This window comes from Hydra vulgaris, chromosome 15 (genome assembly GCF_038396675.1).
Source record: "Hydra vulgaris chromosome 15, alternate assembly HydraT2T_AEP".
In the NCBI taxonomy this organism is placed as follows: Eukaryota; Metazoa; Cnidaria; class Hydrozoa; order Anthoathecata; family Hydridae; genus Hydra; species Hydra vulgaris.
Window position 1 is genome coordinate 4,517,040 of NC_088934.1, and position 23,799 is coordinate 4,540,838.

General features: G+C 24.9%; 1 protein-coding gene across 1 annotated transcript in view; it reads right to left on the bottom strand.

The window, feature by feature from the left end:
- Nucleotides 1–256: 256 nt before the first annotated feature.
- Nucleotides 257–23,799, bottom strand: part of LOC136092221 (RNA-binding protein 28-like) — a 35,348-nt gene continuing 11,805 nt past the window's right edge. Inside the window, exons 2-8 of the mRNA XM_065819982.1 lie at nt 19,448–19,627; nt 8,451–9,224; nt 2,858–3,016; nt 2,508–2,606; nt 2,381–2,428; nt 1,823–2,288; nt 257–1,185 (exon numbers count right to left, since the gene is read on the bottom strand). Of these exons, the coding sequence (XP_065676054.1) occupies nt 306–1,185; nt 1,823–2,288; nt 2,381–2,428; nt 2,508–2,606; nt 2,858–3,016; nt 8,451–9,224; nt 19,448–19,627 (2,606 nt within the window). The 3' untranslated portion in view covers nt 257–305. The remainder of the gene's footprint in view (nt 1,186–1,822; nt 2,289–2,380; nt 2,429–2,507; nt 2,607–2,857; nt 3,017–8,450; nt 9,225–19,447; nt 19,628–23,799) is intronic.

Consider the following 23,799-nt stretch of genomic DNA (forward strand, 5'->3'; position numbering starts at 1 on the left):
AAAAAGATTGTTTTGCAAAGAATTGGGGGTGATTAGAGCTTGGGAACAAAAAAACCCTAATTTTTGGGCCCATCCAGCCCTAAACGTGGGAGCAACAAGTTTATAAAAGATTTTCTTTACTATTTTTATCTAAATTCATATTGATCAACAAATTTCAAGTTTCATGAAATATGACGCAAAGAGATTACTCCTAATGTGGCATTTATAACGCCACCTGCCAAAATATAAATTTTTTAAAAAATAAATATAAAAAATATAGATTTTTACTAATTTTTTTTCTATATCGGTATTACATTTTAAAACAATCATTCAAACCATTTTTTTTTTGTACTTTGCTCGCTATCATTAAGGATTATTTTATTCTTGTATTTATTAACAAGAGCATTAAACTTATCTTCGTCGGTCTGATGAGTTTTTTTTACAACCTTTTCTTTTATGTTTTGACGAGGTTTTTTAAAATCGAGTTTTAAATTTTTTTCGTCGTTCCGACGTTTTTCACTTCGTCGTTCCGGTTTTTCAACATCAAACTTTTCCTGTTCTTTGTGAGGTGGATTTTTATGTAACACGATATTCGCTTCATTTTTAATTTTGCTAATATTTTTTTTTCTTTGCTTAATCTTTTTGTCGTTTTTATCATTTAGTAAGTCCGCTACATCTTTCTTAGGTAAGCTAGCATTAGATTTTGTAACTGCTTTTTCAACGTTTTCTGGTAAAGTTGATTTACTTTCACTTTTCATTTTCTCTAAACGTTTTGCTTCTCTTTTACGGTGATACCTTTCAATGCGTTTGTATTTTTTTTCGCGCTGCTTTTGGCGTTCAGATTTTTTATTTATTTGAGTATTTTCTGTTCTACTTAACGTTTCCGCTATTTTTTTCTGTTTAAACTCTTGGATTTTTAAAGCTTTTGCATTCTCAATAGCAAATTCGACTATCGGGCGACGATTTTTGCCAAACAAATCCGGATTATTATTTGCCGCTCGAAGAATTGCAAGAGCGTGTTCATGAACACCGACTTCTAGGAATCCAAATCCAAGTGATCGAGGCATTCCTTTACTGTCTTTACGGTCTTTACTTGTCATAATTTTTACATTAGTTATCTTGATGTCATCATTTTTTACAGCTTTAAGAAAAACATCTTTAAGTTCTATTGAGTTAATGTTCAGAGGTAGGTTTCGTACACTTAACCTAAACACAATTTAAAAAATACGAAAAGATATAATTTAATTAATATATATCAAATAATAAATAAAAGATATAATATATTTTTGTTAAAAGTTGTTTTCAACTATTTTCTGCAATAATTTGCAAAGTCAAAAATCAAATAAACAAACACGTTTTTTAAATATTCAAATCGAAAGCCTACTAGTAAATCAAAATAATAAAGATGGGAGAATTGCTGTCGGGTGTTTTGTGTCGGGTATTGATCACTTTTAAATGTCTAATTACTTGACAAACTTTAATAATAATTAACGCTTTAATTTTAGTTTTTTTTTAAATATATATAAAAATCAAAAGATGTTTATATATTTATTTTTTAATGATTTATTTGATCAGGTTAGTTTGGGAATAAAATTTATTTGTTCAAGACTGATTGACCTCATAAGTGATCGTCGTTGCTCGTTCATGTGCATGCAACCGCTGTGCAAAAGTAAATGATGTATAATGAGAAACATAGAAATATTTACTCTTTTCACATTAAATTTATTTGCTTTTCACATTAAACCTAATTAAACCGAACCGAAGTTTAGCTTTGCACCAAGACCTCACCACAAGCATTTTAAGTGACCACTATTCTCCCACCTTGACTCTGATATTAACTAACCTAGTTCTAGAAACAAAATAGTTTGGATTTTTTAATTTTGCTTTCTTTTCAATCAAAGCTTTCTCTCTTTTCTTTAAATCAGCATCCGAAAGACCTTCGGCTGCCGGTGAGTTTCTTGTAATCATACCTTCATAAGCTAAGTACAAGTTCCTTTTATCTGTTTCTTTCTTTGCATCCATTTTCTCTCGAACAATCTCGTTTACTTTACCTTTTGTAACAGCTAGTGATACAACAAGAGCACGTCCGTCAATAGAAACGCTATTTTGGTTTTCACCACTTGTCTGTTTTACACACGCTTCTGCTGATTCAACTTCTTTAAATTTTACAAATGCTGATCCTCTAGAACTTCCGGTTTGTTGGTCAACAACAAGTTTGCAATATTCAATTTCACCAAACTTCTTAAATTCTTCTTCAATTTCTTCTTCACTTGTGTTGTATGATAAATTACGTATGAAAACAGTTTTGCCTAAAATTGAAAAAAAAAAAAAAGCCTCATTTATGAAGTTAGTTATACCTCTTTTTTATTTAATTTAAAGAAAAAACAATGATTAGATAAACCTTCTTTTGCATCCTTGAGCTGTTTTTTAGGTAAGATTTTTTCTTCAACTAAAATATATAACTTTTGATATCGTAAACGTGTGAAAATAAAAAATAAATAAATAAAAAAAAAACTTCTTTAAAATACATTTGTCATCATCTTCATCCTTGTATAAATCATCACTATCTTCATTGTTTGAATCATCATGAAAGCCTTCATTATTTGAATCATCATGAGATCCTTCATCTATAATAAAAATATGAAGATGTTTTTATTCCAAAAATTTCAAAATAAAATATTGTTTCACAATTTTTTTTATCAAAATAACTTTTTATCAGTGAAAATTAATTTTATGTTAATATTGTAATATATTATTACTATATTATATTATTGATAGTCTGGCTAATAATGTATGACTAATAAAATATTATTAGAATATTATTTTGTTGTTGTACAAAATAAAGAACTTTAACAAGTCATTTATGAATTAAAACTACCATCATCCTGCGTAGAATTATCATCCTCCTGGTTTTCTTCTTTTTCGACACTATCTTCGAAATCTTCTATGAATTTCTCGCTAGATTTTATACCTTTATTAGGTTTTTCTTCAATTTCTTGATTTAGAGAAATATTTCCATTTTTGTTTGGTAGTACTTCTAGAATATTTAAATAAATCTTAAATAACTCAACTTAAATAACATCTTTTTGTTATGAACACAATTAGTAAACAACCGAGGTCAATATTTGACCGGAGCCTGGGTATGATAATACTTAATATAATTATAAAACATTTAAATAATTAAAGACGAGTTATGTTCATTTTTAAGTTCAAGAACATATTAAACTAACAAAAAAGTTTCTCAGAAACTTTATGTCGGATGTTTAAGAACAAATTTAATAAATTTTTTTTTCAAAGTTGACAAACATGACATGTCAATAAAAAATTTCACAAACTTGCATACAATTGAAATGTAAAACTTGAACGGCATTTTATTTTGAGACACGTAAGACATAAGCACAACTTGGTGTTTGTTCTTTAAAAAAATAATTGAAAGTAATTTTTTATATGCATTTAATTATACATTACACTGTTTAGGGATTACTGCTATTTTATTGATTACTGTACTTATAGATTCTAAAATTTTGTATAATATACATGAATTAATGATAACATTAATTATAGCTTTAAAATTACATAAAAATTAGATAAAATTTAGAATAAAATTTCAACATAAATTGAACATCAGGTTTTTATGTAATTTATTTATTTATCGCTCAATCAAAAGTTTTAATCAAAGAATATCTTACAAAAACAGGAATTCTAGTTTTCCAGGATAAAACATGCAAGAGAATAGGTGTGCAACTTCAGCAATCATTATATAAGAATAAGAGCTGGGTTTAAAAACAACATTGTCAGCAAAAATTTTTAAAAAAAATACTTTTACAATATTCTTTTCAGATTTTCTATTAAGTAACTACAGCTTTGTAATTTTTTAGCGAAAAGATCCTTACATTCACAGAAAATTATAACAAAATGAAAGCATGAAATAAACTAAACTGGAGTTTCAACAAAGCTGGACAACAAAGGTGGACAAAGCTGAAATAAACTGGATTTAAAAGCAAGTAGAGTTCTAGATTGAGAGTAATAGCATTGCTTGCAGTTAGTGTAACCAGTCCAGATTTGGAATGTAGAGGTTTTTTTCATGACATAGTGCAACACAACTGCAACCAACACTGAAAAAATTTCTTAGAGCAGTTGCAATCCTATAAACTAACCTCAATACTAGTCACATATGGTGCTTATGTCACCACCATGTTTAAATTGCTTTTATATAAAATTAACGCATGTTATATGATCACTATGAAGCATTTGCTGCACTTAATGGTATCAAGAGTCACTGAGAAGAGAAACTTATTTGTGCAAACAAATAAGTTTCTCTTCTCAGTGACTCTTGAAACAGAGGTTCAGTGAAAAATTGTTGACAAGATAGATCATCAGATAATCTGGTTTGGTTTAGCTGGACTTCTTTAAAGGTTTTACTTATTTAAAATTTTACTTATAGATTGTATACAATATTTTATAAAATAAACTAATTAATATCAACACATTAAACTATAAAGACAACACACAAATACAAATATTATTTAAAATGACTTAATCAGTAATAACAAACATAACATGATACATAAATACTGTATTAAGCATAAATATCATGAAAAAGAAAAAAAAATTCATAAATACTGTAAAAATTAGGTCTGTAATAAATGTAAATAAGTCAATGATCTAAAAATTTTACAAAAATATTTTCCCCCATTGCAACATAAAATAGTATTTTTGTATACCTGGAGACTATTTGAGCATAAGGTATTTTTGTCAAAGGAATTTGCCAATATATAATGAGATGTTATAAAAATATATTTGTCAAAATCAAAAATTGAATAAGGATAATTAAAAAATTTTAAACACATATATAACAATTTTATAACAAGCCTTATATGGGAGCGCGTGCGGTTCGACTTGTTTGTCCATGTTTAAAGTAATTTTTTTAGACACGGCAGTTCGCATCTTTTGACTTTTTAAGCATTTCAAACATTCACCACATAAAGTTAAACTTATCTACCGAGTATAAAAAACAGTTTTAAAGATTGAAACAAATTTGCAATGAAATATCAAAATTTAATTAAATAAGCTAGAAAAATTTTATAATTTAAAAAAAGAAAAAAAAAAAAATTTATAAAATTTTTATACAACTTTTGTATTCTTTTTTAGGCTGATTGTTGTTTTTAGTTACCGACTTCGATACAAGTTGAGCAAAAAAACATATTTGATAACAATTTAATAACAATTGAAAGTTTTGACATGCAACTGATTTACGATTTTTATCAGCCGTATAATTAAGAAACTAATTTGCAATTTGCTATGTATGTTTTTTTTTCTTACGTTTATTTGTTTTCACGTCTTTTCACTTTTAAAAATGTTTTTGCTATATTTGACATTTTTTCTCAATACTTATATAATATGAAAATAAGATAATAAATTTATTTGTTTGCTATTTATTTTTAAAATATATATGATTAATAAATTTTGTAATGGTGGAAAAAATTAAATAAAAGAATTGCATGGTCTCTTTTATAAATGTATTTAACACATTTGATGCTTTCTGAAATTATTTCCTTTATATTACCCAATTTCCAAAACTAAAATAAAATACTGGTGATAATGAACATAATGATTGCTGTTTAAAAAAATGTATTTAAAAACTTATAAAAAAGTTTTAAATAGACTCACAAAAATGTCGTTAAAAAAGTGCAGTATATTACAAAGCACTAGTCCACAAGCTTTTGGAGATCATCAATAACAATAGTTCATCAGGAAATAAATTATTGGGTTTAAATGCACAATTTAGAAAATTCCAACGAAAGTGCAGACTCAATGGGGGTAGTGAAAACAACCAAATATTTGATATTTGAATATTAGTATTAAAGACTTTGTTTTTACAAGAAAAACTTGTTAAAAAATTAAAAAATATTTTTACGAATAAATAGCAATTAGTTTTCTCGCTTTCCTGTGAATTAATAAAAACAGTAAAGTTTAATAAAAACATTTAAAAAACAAACTTTAACTTAACAACTGTAATTAAATCATTAAATGATCAGTAAGTTGACAAACAAAATATCATAATTGTAACATAAAATGTAATTTGAAATATGAGTTGATTCAAGTTTAGTTACTATCATGATAACATAAGAAAATAAATTTTCATCTTTTAAGATTGATATACTGATGTCTGTAAATTTAAAATTGTTTCCGGTCTTACACTTTTTATTTGAATTTCCACAAATTGAAGTTTATCTTGAAAAAATTCAATAGGATTTTAATAAGCATATTTATTTACATCAAAACTACTTGAAAAAATTATTTATCATCTTTCATTTTTTTAAGCAGATTTATTTATATCAAAACTATTTATTACTTTGAAGATTCTTTTTCATTTTTTGTTGAGCAACTTGAAATGTTTGAGACAAAACATACCTGTACAGCTTTTTTTACCCAATGTTCACAAGACGCGTTTAAAACATTTAAACTACATACTTAAGATGTTTTAAACACATCTTGTGCTTGTTAGTGCATAATTAAGTTTAGCAAAGAAACGTTTTGCCAACACATTTACAATACAAGTATTGTATACACATATACATATACAAGTTTTTGTCCATCGACATTTTTTTTTTTGATATTGCTTATGTGGCATTTTTTAAAATTAAATTAACTATTGTAAAAGACATTGAAGCCGCTTTTGTGAAACAATTTAATTTTTGATTAAAAAAACAGTTAAATAACTTTTTTTAATTAAAAAATTTTAAATTAAATATGATTTTAAATTCTAAATATAACCACTATTAAGTAGCCTCCTCATCTGTAGTGGCCTTCTTGGCCTTGAGGAGGTAAATAACAAAAGAAAAATTTTTTTTTCAATTTTATTAAACTTTGAAGAAATGTAAAATGGTTTTAGGCTTTTTAAATAAGTAACTATTTCTCTTATATTAAATAAGTAACTATTTCTCTTATATTTAGGAACTAAACTATAACATAAAAATGTCAAGATTTTTCTAAAGTCATCATCGTAGATTTAAATGTGTAAAAGCAACCATAACCATAAACTCATTTGAAAAAAATCAGATTACTTAGCAAGTTTTTGATTTTAACACAAATATCAAAGTTGAATAAGAATAACCACTCAATCAACAAAGTAAGTAACCGACTAGTTGCTTAGCAACCGATTGGTTGCTTAGCTTAACTAGACTTAAGACTAATTGCATAAACTGTTAGTTTTATACACTTTTTTTTTTACCTGTAATTTAGGTGATAAAAAGAGCAAATAAATAAAAATTCATTTTTTATTTTAAGAAAGAAGAAGTGCTTTTGTTTAAGAGACTATTTTTCAATAATGGAATTAAAACTTTTTATTTCTTATTAATTCAAAATCTTGTTTGTATGCCATAAGTTTTATTTATGAAAACAACCTATGTTTACAAATATTTTATTAGTAAAGGAGACAATATACCTACATATTGTTTACTATTACTTTATTGACAACTGATACAATATACCTACAGATTGTTTACAATTACTTTATTGACAACTGATACAATATACCTACAAATTGTTTACAATCATTCAAAATAGTTCATTAAATACGTAAAAAAAAAAAAAAAAATGAATTGTGATAAAATAAATAAAAGATTATGTTATGTATCAAGTAACTTTTCTTATAGCTATTGTTTAAAAGTCTGTAACGTATTTTAAAATTAAATATACTTAAAATGTACTTCCACAGTGGGCACAAGACCTGTCTTAGACAACTTAAACATATCTTGTGCCAACTGGGTTAAAATACGATACCCAAGCAATTTAACTTTTAATGATATAAAAATCATTTCTTCATGTAAATATAAGTAAGCAACATTGATAAAGCTTACCACTATAATTATAGTTCAAAAACATAATGTACGGTGAATAAAAATGACAACTTCTTTTACATGTTAATTTACTTTTCTTTTTTTAAAAAAAAAAAAAGTAAAAATAACATAGGAATTTATAACTTATAGAACTTTTAGTTTATGCACCCACATGGGTCAAACGGGATAGAATTATGTCTAGGCACAATATAGCTAAAACAGCATTAAAGTTTGAATAAACTTCATTAACTAAACTATTTTTAAGAGACAAGACTCTCTGTTAGCTTCATGTTTACTATTTTGGTGGACAGGTTCCTGCTATAAAATTTCATTAGATAGGAAATTGCCACAAAGCAAGGATTATGGCAGATGCAATTTATTTGCTTATAGTACAAATGACAAATACAATTCCAGCTAAACCATTAAAGAGTTTCAAATATAAATAAAATTTTAGCTAAATCATTATAGAGCTTGTTATATTTTTTTATATTTCTGTTCCATGATTTTTTTTTAATATGTAACTTATCAAACATCAAAAATTCAACTTATGCAAAATCAAGCATTTTTGAAAAACCAAGTTTTACACTAATCACTTACACCTTTTTTAAAAAAAATCGAAAAAATAATTACCTTTCTCTTTTTTCTGTGATTGATATTCATCTTTTTCTATGGCCCAATCAACAACAACAGGTCTTCCTTTAATTTCCTTTAAATTCATCTTTTCCATCGCTATTTTTGCATTAATTTCGTTGTCAAACTGAACAAAAGCGCATCCAATTTTAAGTGACTTATTATTAACAGTTTTGGTTGGAATTTTAATGTCAATAACTTTACCAAAGACTGAAAAAGAATCACGAATATCTTGTTCCTCACATTTAAAACTTAAGTTTCTAATAATAAGTCGAGACTTCTGTTGAACTTTTTTAGAAGGAAATTTCCCTTCCTTTGTAAGCAAAACAGCAGATAATGTATTTGATTTTTTTACTTTTTGACCTTTGATTTTTTGAACTGCACGTATGGTAGATTTGAAATCTTTGAAACGCACAAAAGCTGTTACTTCTACTCTATCTGAAACTGGGTAAACTATATTTTCAATCTCTCCAAATTGTTCACATAGTATACGAATGTTTTTTCTTTTTACCTTGGCAGTTAATCCGGAAATAACCAATGTACGCTGTAGATCAGATATTGGTTTTTGATTTTCTGTATTTTGCAAATTCGGATCACTTATACTTGTTGTAAGCTTTTCTTTTACACATTTGGTTTTCTCATCACTGGTAGATTTAACATTTTGGATGTTTTCATCCTTGATTGGTATACTTTTTTTGAATTTAATATTCTTATTCGGCTGGCTAAAACTTGCTTTTTGCTCCTGATTTTCTTCATTTGACAAATTTTTATTTTCTATAAAAGTGTTTGAAACTATTAAATTAAATAATTTAATTAAATTGCATAATTCAACTTATATTTATTTTTTAATTTTTACAACTAAAAATACTCAAATGCTTTCTGGTTGACAATACTCACTAAAATAAACATATTGACATACATACACACATACATATATACATACATACCAAAATACAGGCTTCGGCAGGAGTAAAATAACAGACTAGGCGTGCAATGTGATCTGCCCGCGCTGATAGTGCGGCATTTTTATCAAAAAAGAAAATAAAATGCTTATGATAATTGATTACAATTTAGTAATACCTTTATTAGTTTCAATGTAATGTTTTGCATCATATCATAAATACATTAGAGAAACAATTGCCAACAACATTGTTTGTTTTTTGTTAATATTTATTTATTCAACCATTGTGATATTTTGCATTCGACCAAATTTTTTAAACTCTATTTTAGTATATATTTAGGTCACTTTTATTTTATTGAAATGATTTATTATTTTATAAATTTTTTTATAACAACAATTAAATATAAACTATATAAATATAAATATAATATAACTACTATGTTATTATGATATAAAACTATTTTATATACAAGTTTCTTCAAATTTTCCATATATAAAGTGTTTATTTTTTATTTATTATGTTACTACTCTTTATTTATTATGTTATTACTCTTCTTCATTGTGAAATTTTTTTCTTTCTAATTTTAAAGGTTTAAAAATTGCACTGAAATACCTCCAAGCAAGAGTAACTATAAGAAAAGTGAGAGTTATAGAGACCAAGCGTAATTATAAGGAAAACTTTTTGTAATTAAAACTTAAATGAATGAGTCCAATACTTTTAAAATTGTTTTTGTATTACGCAAATTAAATTTAAACAAACAAATGTTAAAACAGTTTATAAAAAAAGATTTAATTTCAATCATATTTTACATGTTAAGTTAAAATCTTAGCTACTGCATATAAAATATTTCTTTTGTTTTTAGAAATAATTTGAGTAGGTTAAACTTAAACTATTTTAAAATTAAACTATTTCATTTTCAAAAAATTATCAAATAAAAATAAAAAAATAAAAAATTTAAATAGCTTTTTAAAAACTATTAAAGCTTTATAATTTTTTTATTTACAGTTTCACTTATTAAAGCTATATTTTATTTTAAAAGCGCTTGACGCCAAGTGTTAAAAAAAAAAAAGACTTGCTACATTAAACATTAAAAAAAAAGGGTGTTCATTAAACATTTTAGTTCAGTTAGAGACTTTTAACAAACAAACAAAAAATTCTAAATAAACAAAGATAACCACTTTTCTACTTTGTTTTGCTTTCATTTTCATTAAAATATTTTGTTTTCGACTGTGAAATCAAATGTACTTTCACTATTTTTTACTAAATCCAAATAAAAAAGTATTTTTGGTTCTAAGATTTTATTAGCAGAACTTGTGTTTCAGTACAATTTTCAAATTTTCAATATTTAAAATTTATAGCACTAATATTAGTTTTGTTTTTTTTAAATAAATAAATATAAGTTAAACTTTTAAAACATTTACTTATTGATTGTGTTATTTTTATTCGGTTTTACATTTTATAAAAGGTTTTATATAAAGGCATTCTTCAACATAAAAATTAATTGCAAAAGAGAAAACCTAAACATAACATTTATGTTTCAAGTGTAAGTTATTTGAAAAAATTTTTTGGATTAACTTATTAAAAAAACTGTAAAAAAACAAAAACAACATTAAAGAACTTTTTTTTAAAAGTTCTTTATTGCTTTTTTAAAGAAATGTGACACATAATAATATCTATAAAATAATAAATTGTTTTTAATGAAAAACCAATTTAAATATATATTAAAATAGAGTTTAAAAAACTTGGGCAAATGATATATTTATGGTATGATACAAAACATTACAGAGTAAAACTTAAAAAAACTATAACTAATACATAATCAATTTTATAATATCCATGAGCTTTTATATCGGAATATCAAAAAAGCTTGCAAAAATGCTTATTACTCGCATGCCTGCCATATCAGTTTTAGAAAGTTGATTGCTCATGGACTTATTTATTCCTGCTGAGGCCTCTCTCTCTATATATATGTATAAATATATATATATATATATATATATATATATATATATATATATATATATATATATATATATATATATATATATACATATATATATATATATATATATATATACATATATATATACATACATATATATATACATTAGGGAACTGATTTTTCAACTTTTTATTGTAAAAATCAATGGGTATATTTTTAAAAGCTGACATTTTTATATTTATTTATAAAAATGTATACCTTAAGACATTTGATTGCAAAAATGTCACCCATAAATATGAAATTGTAATATGAAAATAAAAAATTGTAAATGTTTTTTAACAATTTTTAATGTGTAGCACAAAGATATTGTAATTATAATAATTACAATATCATTGGTGTAGCGTGATACAAATAAACAAACATATAAGTATATAAGTTTGAGTATACATTGTTTGAATGCATCCGATATTATCTTCAAGCACAAGATTGATTTATTGTCATTAGCAGTCAAGATAAACATGTTCCAATCAAGGTGATTTTTTGTGTTTACTAGATTTCATTTTAATTTTGCATGTAACTTAAAATTATTTCAATTTACTTTATATTTCAGAATGTCCAGAATAAGCTCCGAGATAGCTGAAAAACCTGAAAATATCAAAGCCTGGACAAAAAATCTAGTCCACTTTGAGAAATTAAAATCAACAAGATCTCACATACACAAAGTTTTGCAGCCACTTGGCATTATGAATAAAATGCCAAAAGCTTTTTCTGTTATTGGTTGGTATAACTACTTATCAAATTTAGAGAAGTCAGTGTATTCCAGATGTAAAATGGTTGGCGCAGAATTATCTGATTTATCGCTTAAACTGAGTTTACCAAAAATTAATGAAAGGTCTATAACAAAAAAAGTAAAAATTCTTTTTAAGAAATATCATTCTGTTCAAAAATCCAAACAATATTTTGAAGAAAAGTGGGATTATTTATTTGATATAACCAAAGTGAATGGTAACTGGCTTAGCAATGAAGATAAAGAATTTTATATATTACAGGTGAAAACTGATGGTCAAGCTGGTTATTGCACATCAAAAATTGTTAAAGTACATCCATCTAAAGCTGGCAAGAAAAGAACTATCATAGCTGAAACAGGTACAGTAGAGGTCAGTGATGACAATAAAGGAGACAATGAACAAGATGATGAGCAAGATTCTGATTATAATCCGCCAGGCCAAAAAACAAAGAGAAAATATGAGAACACCACTGTTGCTTAGTTAAGAAGTCAAAACTAAGTATTAAGAGATCAGCAGAAGTTTGCAAAAATTTATCTGAATGTGGTGTTAATGTGCAAGCACCATCCAAATCTGGGGTTTATAGAGCTACAATGTCTGAAGCTCAAAAAATGGAAAAGCATATGATTAATCATTTAAAAAATGATGATTGGGTGTTGCATTTTGATGGTAAAAGAATTTCCGGGATTGAGTATCAAGTCTTGATTTTAAAAAATGCAGAAAAGGAGGTCAAGTTAGCCATTTTGAAACTGGGTGATGGTAAAGCTAATAGTATTTACAGTGAAATAGTTGAAGTGCTAGATAAATTTCAACTATGGAGTAGTATTAAAGTTATAATATCTGATCCCACAAGTGTTAATACTGGAAGTAAAAATGTAAGCCAACTTCAAAGAGAATTTGAAACAAAAAATCTTGAACCAGTTCAATTTATTGGTTGTCAGCATCATGTGTTAGACACAATTTTGAAGCATTCCATGAATGAAAATATAGATGAAGGAAAAAGCTCATCACCAGAAATACATTACAAATTTATTGTAAACCTGCAAAAAAACTATGAAATTTTAAAATCAAACTTTAAGCAAGGTGAAAAAATTTGTAAAGTAAAGACTAATAAATGGAGAGATGATATGGACTTTTTGTTTGAGTTGGTACAAAGTTACCGATACATGAAGGTGAATGGTTGCTATCCGGCTATAAAATTCAAAAGTCTGCCATCATTGAACAATGCCAGATGGAATTCAAAAGCAATCTATGCTCTTCTGGCATATATTTTAAATGAGTCAAATAATAATCAACTTCGCATGGTTTGTGACTTCATTACATCAGCCTGGTCTGATATATGGTTTTTTGACATGCAATACTCAGAACATAATTTTAACAATTTAGAGCAAGCAATAACTTCAACTACAGCCATGAAAACCTTGAAAACATTTTGGTCCCAGGAGCCCAGTCGCATACAAGGAATTCAGAGATCTAATATCTGTGCGGAAAGAGCCATAAAAATTATGCAAGAAATTTATGCAAAAGATATTGACAAGATGAACTTCAGATTTATTCTGCACAACAACTTTTAAATTGCACAAACAATTGATCTTTGTATATTAATGAACAGAAAGTTTTGTAAAAATAAATTGCTATTTTTCTGTTAATTTGTCGATTTTTACGTTATATTTTTTTACTTACGGGGGACATTTTTGAAACTTTAGTTTTTTTAAACTTTTGTAATTGGTAATCTCATGTAGAATGTCAGATTTTGGCACTATACCCATGTATAGTTGTAAAAAAATCAACCCCCTAATATACATACACACACACACACACACACACACACACACACACACACACACACACACACACACACACACATATATATAATTTGATTCAAGCATATACAATTTGATTTAAGCATTTTAATATACCTTAATTGATGATGGCTAAACGATTATCACAAAAATTTAAAAATTTGTCTTATTTATTAAAACATTTACATATTTTGTGGTGAAGAGAAAATTTGAGAAACCTCTTTTACTTCTACTATCTTCTGATTAGTTTTCTCTTTTTTATTAGTTTCATTATATAAAGTTTTTGAGGTTATCAAATCATTCCTTTTCACAAAAAATTTTCACTAACGAAAATAAGGAGTACTACAATACTATTTTTTTTATCTGTTATTGTTCTGTATTGTTATATTATCTTAATTCACAAAAAGTCTTCACTTGTTTATTGCTAAAAACAAGCAACCAATATTAAATCTGATCTTATGCAACAGCTTTGGGCTTGCGCTGCAAGCTTGTGGTTTTTAACTCCAAAAAACCTAAGTTATTAATGGGATACGTAAGTACCGAGACAAGTTATTCTCATATCATCAAAAATGTTTAAAAAAAAAGTTTGGGTTAAATCTCTTTGATTAAAATTAAACAATAAATAAATAGTAACTCAATAAAAATAAATTTGAAGTTTTAGTAGAAGTTTTCTGTCACAATCAGTAAATCATACTTATTTGTATATAATTTTTACTAAATTTAAAAAAATATTTTTAACACAATTAAAAATAATACAATATCTTTGGTTTGTCAATTGTCAAAATTATTTTAAAATAATACATCTTTTATAAAAGATATTTTATAAAATATAACAAAAAAATTTTATAAAATATTTAAATGTTAAATTTAAAATAATTTTATATTTTTTAACTAATATTATTGTTTATTTATAGTTACATTACATTATATTGTTGTTAAATAAATATAGTTTATTTAAGTAGTTACAGTTGTGTGTATATACACCAACTGTAACTACAAGTAAAACAAAAAAGTTCTTATCGACGTTGGGATTGTACATTAATAACCTACTTTCTATATTCACCCATAATCATTGCTAGTAATAGTAGATAAGTAATAAAAGTAGATAAGTAATAGAATTTTACAAATTAAATTTGATATAATATATTCTTACATGGACAAATAACATTTTGTTAAGTTGTGAAAGTATGCTAACTTATTAATATAAAAGTCTAGATAAAGTTTTATATTTACAAGTTGTTAAAAACAAGTTGCGCTACTGAAATCTCAAAAAAAAATATATTATTTTATTTTTAATTGTATCACAAAATTTTTTGGGGGATGTAGTAAAAATATATACAAATAAACACAATTTGATGATTGCAGCAGAAAAAATTTACATCTTAAAAAAAATTCCACAATGACTCTTATACTGAAATTTTTATGAACAAAATGCATATAAAATAAATTATCTAGTCTGCAGATTGTGGCGTATATAATAAAGACTCAGAGAACCAAGAAAAAATGGAGAAGGCAAGCTTAAACTAAAACAACAATGAGAAGCTTAAACTAAAACGACAATGGAGAAGGCAAACTATAAACTAAAACGACAATTTTAGTTATATTGATATGCATTTATTTTTTAATTCTAATCAAAAAAATTTAACCCAAACATCTTTATAAAATACTTTCTTTAAGATGAACACAACTTGTCTCAGCACTGAGGGATCCTTTTAATGGAAACAGCTATCGTAAATTGTTGACATTTTTATATGGATAAGTAACAAGCCTCTCACTCTCAGACAAGATCCAAAAAGAGCATTAGAAATATAGTTAGACCTGTTCTATATGCCAAGCTTAAATCACTCTCCCATTGTTGTAGAGCTGCATCTCTTTTTCTTATTTACAAATACATTCATGGTCGCTGCTTAAACAAGATATTATCTCAAGTTAAATCAACTAAAATTTGTTCTCATTAGACATTATTTAGCAAAGTCACATCTTTTTACTGTATCTGTCTATTCATGCTATAAAAATTTAATTTATTTAGTATTTTCCTTACTCACCAGCGCTTTGAAACTCTAATCCATCTTTGTGTTATCTTAACTCATACAACTTACAAATTTTCAATACAAATTACAAGTCTTCAATCAACTTTGCTCTTTAACCCTATCTTTTGTTTTCTAGTAAATTCAACTTAATAGTAGTTGTTTGAAACCTTGTTGAAAATGAACCTTGTTGTATAAAATTTATATAAATTTCAGAAATAGAAAAACTAAGGTCAGCAAAAAAATTGCAGACCTATGACTGTTTTAAGTTGGCATCAGGTTAGCACAAAATTTAGAAACCGAGTTCTACAAATCAATGAACTGCAAACATATATAAACATATAAACTGTTTGTTGTTTCCGTTATATTTTAAATAAAGCATTCATTTTCCCATTTTTTATTTTATTTGTTTTATTATGGATTAGAACAAAACTTTTATTATGGATTAAAATAAAAAATTAGTTTTTTTAGTTATTGTTTTTTTCTTTTCCTTTTTTCTTTTTTTGCATTTATTTAGAACTTTATAAAAACTTTTGTTTTACAATCTTTATCTTAATTATTAAATTAAAAAATAACTAATTAATAATATTGCAGTAGTTTAAAAAAGTTAATGTCTTTAAAAAAAAAATAAAAAAGAGAATTTTATGAACTTATATTCATATTAGGCTAATGTGTTAAACATTTTTTTATTTTAAACAAGGTCTGCACATGGTATGCTATATACATATTATTTTATGTTTTATTTTACTAGAAATAAGATTCCTTTCAGCTCTAGTAAAATAAAAAAAAGGGGCATAAAAATCTTATAAGTTTAAACTATAAATTTGGCGAAAAAAGCAAAAATTTTTTAGTGACTAATCTATAATAACAGTCACACTTTAAAATTAATCAGGTTAAATCTAAGCTTTATATGGTTAAATATGAGAAACTTATTTTGTATATAGGGTAGCTTATTTTAACCGTATATAATGAAATATAGAAACCAAGCAAAGTTAGTTAAAAGTAAACTTTTTTATAGTAATGTTTTATTGCCAGTTGTCGCTGTTACAGTTACACTAGTTCAGGTATTTCTAATACCTGAACAAATGTAACTTATAAAACTAACAATGTCTAAACAAATATTCATATTAAGTCTTTCACAAGAAGATGTGAGATCGCGCGTCTTTATATGACTAGGCAAATCACATTTTGCTTTGACGATTTGACTGCGGCTATTTCAAAAATATTTTGAATTATACCAAACGTTTTTATATTAGTGAAACACTTTTAAATAAAGTAACAATTTAATAATAATGATTTTTTTTAAAGTATAATTTAGTTATATATTATACTTTAAAAAAATTCTCTTTAAAGAATTTTAATATAAGATTAATTAAAGTTAATACATTTAAAAAGGTAAACAAAATTTTGTTGAAAAAAAAAGACAAATGTTTTAGAAAGCCGTTACAATTAAATAAGTTTGATCTTAAATGCTTTTATATTATCGAAACGCTTTTTAATGAAGTAACAAAACACTTCTAATGAATTTTTATAATAAGTATTAAAAACTGTTGTTTTTATTATTTTTATAATTATGTATTTTTTATAATAAATGTTAATCTTTTAAAACAATTTAAAAAAAAACAAAAAACAAAGTTCAAATGTTAAAACAAAGAATGAAATGGTTTTTTAGTGCGTAATTATTTACTTGTTTAAATTTGCATGAAAACTGATATTTTTAAATTAGTAAAAAAAAAACACTATAATAATTTAAATCAAGTATGAGTATATTTTAAATAATCATTAAAAGTAAATTGTTCTTTGTTTATTAATGTTTAATAATGTTTTAACATTAATAAAGATAAAAAATTATTCCGAATGTAATTAATTAATTAAGCAAGCAAAAATCATTCTGAATGTAATTAAAAACATGATTTAAATAAACTTTTTTTTAGATAAGTTTAAGTTTTTTTTAATGCATTTTTAAATTTTGTAAACATGTCAAAAGCCGTGGTTAAATCCTCAAAACAAAGTATTTTATGCGTGGCCATATAACTGCGTGCGATCACACATCTTCCTGTAAAACTGATTTACATCATATTAAAACAATAGACAAGTTTTTCTTCTGTATATTTTGGTTGTTACTGCCTAAAAATTATTAAACAAGATGAGTTATTCAAATATTACCAAACAAACAAGTTTTTATAGTAATGTAAATAGCGAATCATAATGTAAAATTGCTCTTCGTTTATGTAAAATGCTTTGTCTGACGTTTTATCACAAGACCTGATTTAATGCCATTTTTTTCAAATCTTCATTACGGCTCAAATGCCAAATAATTTTCATAATTAATTTCTCTCTGTTTAATTACTCCTATACATTTTCTATGAAATTTAAATCTGAGGATTTTCCTACCCAATCAAACAGTGGAATTTTTTGAAAAGCTAATAATATTGCAGTGCGACATGAGGCTTTATCTTGCATAAATAATTTTTTTTGCTTATCTTAAGGTCATTCCTTCAATTGAGATAAAAGTTTTAATAACTTTTTTGTATTGGTCCTATTTCAATATTCCATCCTCAAGTACAGGCGATTAAGGCTTTTTTCATTATAACAAACCAAAACATGATTTTAGGAGTTCAAAATTATACAATCTTCATGGAATTTTTAAATGGCAGCCCTTTTGACTTATTGAGTCCTTTGAGTCATAATTTCTATGGTAGACTTGCCGCTGAACCATGGCTTATGAAAACAGAAGAAAAATCACAGAGTATAAAAACTGAAATATTAGGTTCCCATCATTGTATTATAACTGATTTCCAGCTATTAATAGCGAAACTACAATAACTATTTTGTCAAATACAGACATTTTTTTGGTTAAATATTGGTTAGTTTTGACCTTTTTTCTGGTCTGCTCCTTCTAATGCCAAACTTATGTAAACTTCATTGAACAGTGATTTTCTACATTTAGTCTTACCTCATATAACTTGCTGGTAATTGTGGAACATAGCAAATCTTTTTTTTTTGTGAATATTTTTGCAAACATTCTCTCATTCCTGGATATTATTTTCTTTCTTCAATTGTATCTCTCCAAACAAATAATAGGAGGCCATTTTTCAATTTGTCATGGATTCCCTTCTCAGTGCATCTTGATATTTAACATTTTCTAGATTATTTTACATATTGAATAATACTTATTGGTCAAAAGATATAAAGTAACAGTTTTTTTTTTCAGAAATAATGCAGTCTTCTGCATTAATGCGAGCGCTCTACCACGACACCACTACCACATATTTATAAATACCTGTAAGAGTAGTTTATATTTATTGACAAATTCTAAATTCCATCTGACAAAATATAAGGCAATTTCATTTAGTAGTTTTTATAAAAAATATATATATATATAAAATATATATATATAAATATATATATATAAACAAAAAAAATGTATTTATATAAAATATATATATATATATATATATATATATATATATATATATATATATATATATAAAGTATATATATATAATTCTTTACAATTATTTGCAAAATAAAATTACCAGTTTGATCATTTTTATCATTTTCAATTTTTTTGCGTTTTTCATGCTTGGGCTTTTTATTTGCATAAGAGCACTTTAAATCACGATTGCCAATACACAGCTTTGCTTTCAAAGCTTTATCTGTGTCTGCTTGCAAAACAAATTGCACATAGCCAAATCCTCTACATCTACTTGCATTATCTAAAAACAAAGTAAAAACTATAGATCAAACAACAGTTTCATTATCTAATTTACCATCATTAATTTTATTTTTGCTGCAAGCATTTTTAAGATATATTTATATTGAACCTTAAAAATATTTTAATATAAATATTTTATATATTTTTACTTTAATAACAAGAGTATGTATATGTGTGTATATATATATATATATATATGTATATATATATATATATATATATATATATATATATCAGGGTGTTAGCCAGCCTGATGGCACCGCGTATAACGCGGTTTCCTAATTGGTTTAAAATTCCCAAAGGTTCTTAAGATCATGGTAAAAAAAAAAATTAAATCATTTTCAGATTTAAAGTGTTGCGCTAGATGAGTAAAAAACGCAATTAGTACGCACGACAAGGAAATGAATTAAGTTAATGAATTAAGAATTAAGATGGATTTTTTAATGTGAAAAAACGTGTCGCCATTAACAAGCTCATTCATTCAAAAGTTGAAAAAAAAATTATTTTTAATTTTTAATTGACGTCAGTTATTCTCCAGTTAAATTTGTTCAATACGTCTAACAAATTATTTCATTAATTTATTTTTGTTATTCAAAAACTCTTTATTTACATTCTTGCATTTTATCTCAAGTTAGGAAAGTTACAAATAAAATTTGCAGATTAATAAATATTATAATTTAAAATAAGTTAATAACAATTTCATATTAGAAAATTTATTAATAACTTCGGTAAAATAAGTTGGCTGGTGAAGTAAACCAAAAATAACAACAAAAAAATCAAAAATAAAACTTGCAATGAAACGTATTATATATTTTATATTTGCGTAAAACATAAACGAAGATAATTAAATAATATTAATTATTAACAATATTTACAATAATTACAAAAATTAATTTTTTTTTAAATTTACAAATACAAAATTAACATAGATATTTAATGTATATCTGTAAATTGAAAAAAAAAAAAAAAAATTAGTTTTTGTATTTAAATATATTTTTTTACTTAAATATCTAATTTACTAGATATTTAAATATGCCGATTAAATTTAGTTGATGCCCTCATTTTAAAATACTATAGTGTCTGTATGATATTTTGTTGACTACGACATATTTCCGTTAAATGATCAGGTCTGTGAATCATGAAAAGACGAAAAAAATAAAATGATAAATTTTGCGTTATCATAAAATGTAAATGTTTGAAGCGAAAAAACCCAGAACATTTTTTTTTTTAAATCTTCTTAAAATCCCATTCGCTTGTCCTAATTCGAATAAGATTTTAAATAAATATGATTTTTAGGTAAAATGAACATCATAGAATAAAAATTTGATCTGTTCCGATCGTTTATTGGCGCTTTTTCTTGATTGCAAGTTCTTTTTTGGTCGGAATTCTTGTAATTATTGTAAAAATTGATAGAAATATTGTATTTTGACAACTATATAAAGTTAATATAGGTCAGAAACGATTAGAACTAGGATCTATAGTAAATTAAAGCACTTTTTCAAAAGATTTTTAACTAAATTCAGTTAATGCCGATGAGCGAAAGTGATCTAAAGACTCCAAAATGGTATTCTTTAAATTCACTATTATGGGTAGTAAAAAGGATTAGAAAATTATATAAAAAAAAGAAAAGTTTCTTCAAATATTAAAAAAACCTGAAGCAAAAAAAATATAACATCTAAAGCTTTTGTTTGGACATAATACGCTTATAAAATCATGCTAATTTCAAATAAATAAACTTAAATAATTTGTAAATCGCCTTAACTACACAGAGTATTTAAATTAAAGTAGCATTATATTTGAGGGAAATCGGCGAGCCAACCAAGTTTTTCAATTAAAAGTTATTAAAATTTCAGAAACTTTAATTTAACTTTCATTTAAAAGCTATCGATTTAAATAAGTTTTTATCGATTTAAATAACTTTTGAATGTATGATAAAAATTGTAATATAAAATATGATGAACAATAATACTATTATCTATGTAAGAAAGTTAAAAAATTTTTTTTAAGTATTTTAAACTTTTTAGTTATAAAATACTAAAGTATTTAAAAACTGAAATATTCAAAATCTTTCCATATAATTAGGGTTGCCAAACGTCTGGATTTTACGAAAATTACAATTTTACGGATTTTAAAAACCTGTAATAATTTTTTTTAAGTGTTTTCCTTTGTAAAAGCCATAAAATTCTGGCATTCGTATGTATAACATATAGTGTTTTTTATAGACTGTCGTCAATTAAAAAGTTGTTTTAGCAAGTTAAAAAGTTACAAGAGGATCTTGGAAATTGTTAAAAATGTTTTGTTAAAAATTAAATACTATTTAGCATTTTTTTTACATTTATATATATATATATATATATATATATATATATATATATATATATATATATATATATATATATATCAGCACAAACATTTAGCATATATAAATATATGGGCAATTTCATTTTTAACTTGTGTTACATGCGCAAGTTTTGATTCTGGCCAAAAGAGGGTACTTATTACTGAAAATGCCACCTAACATAGGTTACATAAAAAACAAGGTAAAAAAATTGCTTCAACTTTTAGGTCAGATTTCTGCAAATCGGTAAAGTGGTTTGCATTGGAAACTTTCACAAGATGTTGAGAATTCTGTACCAAATTAAAAAACATAAAAATTTATCATAGGTGACCAGCTAATGATAATAAACTTGTTTTTTGATACTAAATATTTAACTTACATTAAATTACTTATGTTACCGAGCAGTTATTATTGTAGATTTTTTATATTTATTAAGAGTTTGTTTTTTTAAAGTTACATAACAAAAGAATTGCAAAAGTATTGAATTCATTAATTAAAAGTAATTAACAAAGGCAATTTTTAAAAACTGGTGGCACTCTTCCTGAGTGATTTTCTATAACATTTATGTAAGTTATCAAATCGATAACAGTTTTTTCCGCAAGACCAAGAGCAACTTTAAAAAAATACTTTAATATGACAGCTTTATTAAAATTTATTAAGTCATTTAAATAAGAAAACCTTTAGTTTGTCAAAATTTTCGCTTACATTTTTTATGTTAAGGCATATGGCCTTATTTCCATTAGGTTGAATTTTTAAAATACAGCAAAGTAAAATTTAAATTAAATAAATTGTAATAAACAAACAAAATTTTATGTTAAGTTAGGCACTTCAACATCTGAGAGTGTAATATCGATAATCGATAAACCACGGCTAAAGAAAAAAAATCTGTTGCTTTATGGCAACAAAATAGTTTGAGGTGTATGTTCTTCTATCGCTCAATTAATGACTTAAAAATACATATTTATTGCAAAAAGTAGAACCATGGCTTAACAACAGTAACAAAGATATTTTTTTGAGATTTTTATTTTTAGAGATAATTTGATTCAAAAATTAAGGTCATTTTATAACCCAAATATTTTTGAAAGTATTTAGTGTTTTTTTGATTTAATAGCAAAATCAATTATAGCATTAAATTACCCTAATAGTGTGCATAATTTTGAATGGTAAGCGTTGATCACACTAAAATTATGTCTCTCACCAAAAAGTTAACTTTTAAAAATAAAATTTTTTCTTTTAGCACTTGCCAGTTTTTCAAGACAGAAATTTAATCTTTAAAACTAGTTTATTATTTTGTAAAAACTTTTTTGCATTTCAAGTAAATAAAATATTTTTAAAAACATACTGTACAGATTTTGATTACTGTTGTCAAAGGTTGTTAGTTTCCTAACCATTCTAAAACCAAACTATCAATTCTTTATTTTTTATTACTATTATATTCTTAATTTTGAATAATAATGGACTTGTTTATTGTTACTTTTGCAAAAGAACAGATGCGATGGAAATGTTAATGCGTTTCGTAAAAATATTAAATTGAAAGAGAACGTCAAAAGTCATACAAAAAAAAAACATGTAATTTTTTGGTTTAAAATTTGCATGAATTTTCAGCTAATAATAATATAGTGATAAGTTTTTTTAAATGTTAATATTTAGCTCTATCGTATTCAGCTCTAACTTATGGCTACTCTATAAGTTAGAGCTGAATAACTCTATTATTTAGCTCTAACTTATGGTATTTTGTTTTGTTTTCATTTTACTTTTTTTTTTTAAATGTTGAATTGCCTAGTTAAGTATAAGATTATTTTAAGAAATAAATTTAAGGAAATATAATCTTTTGC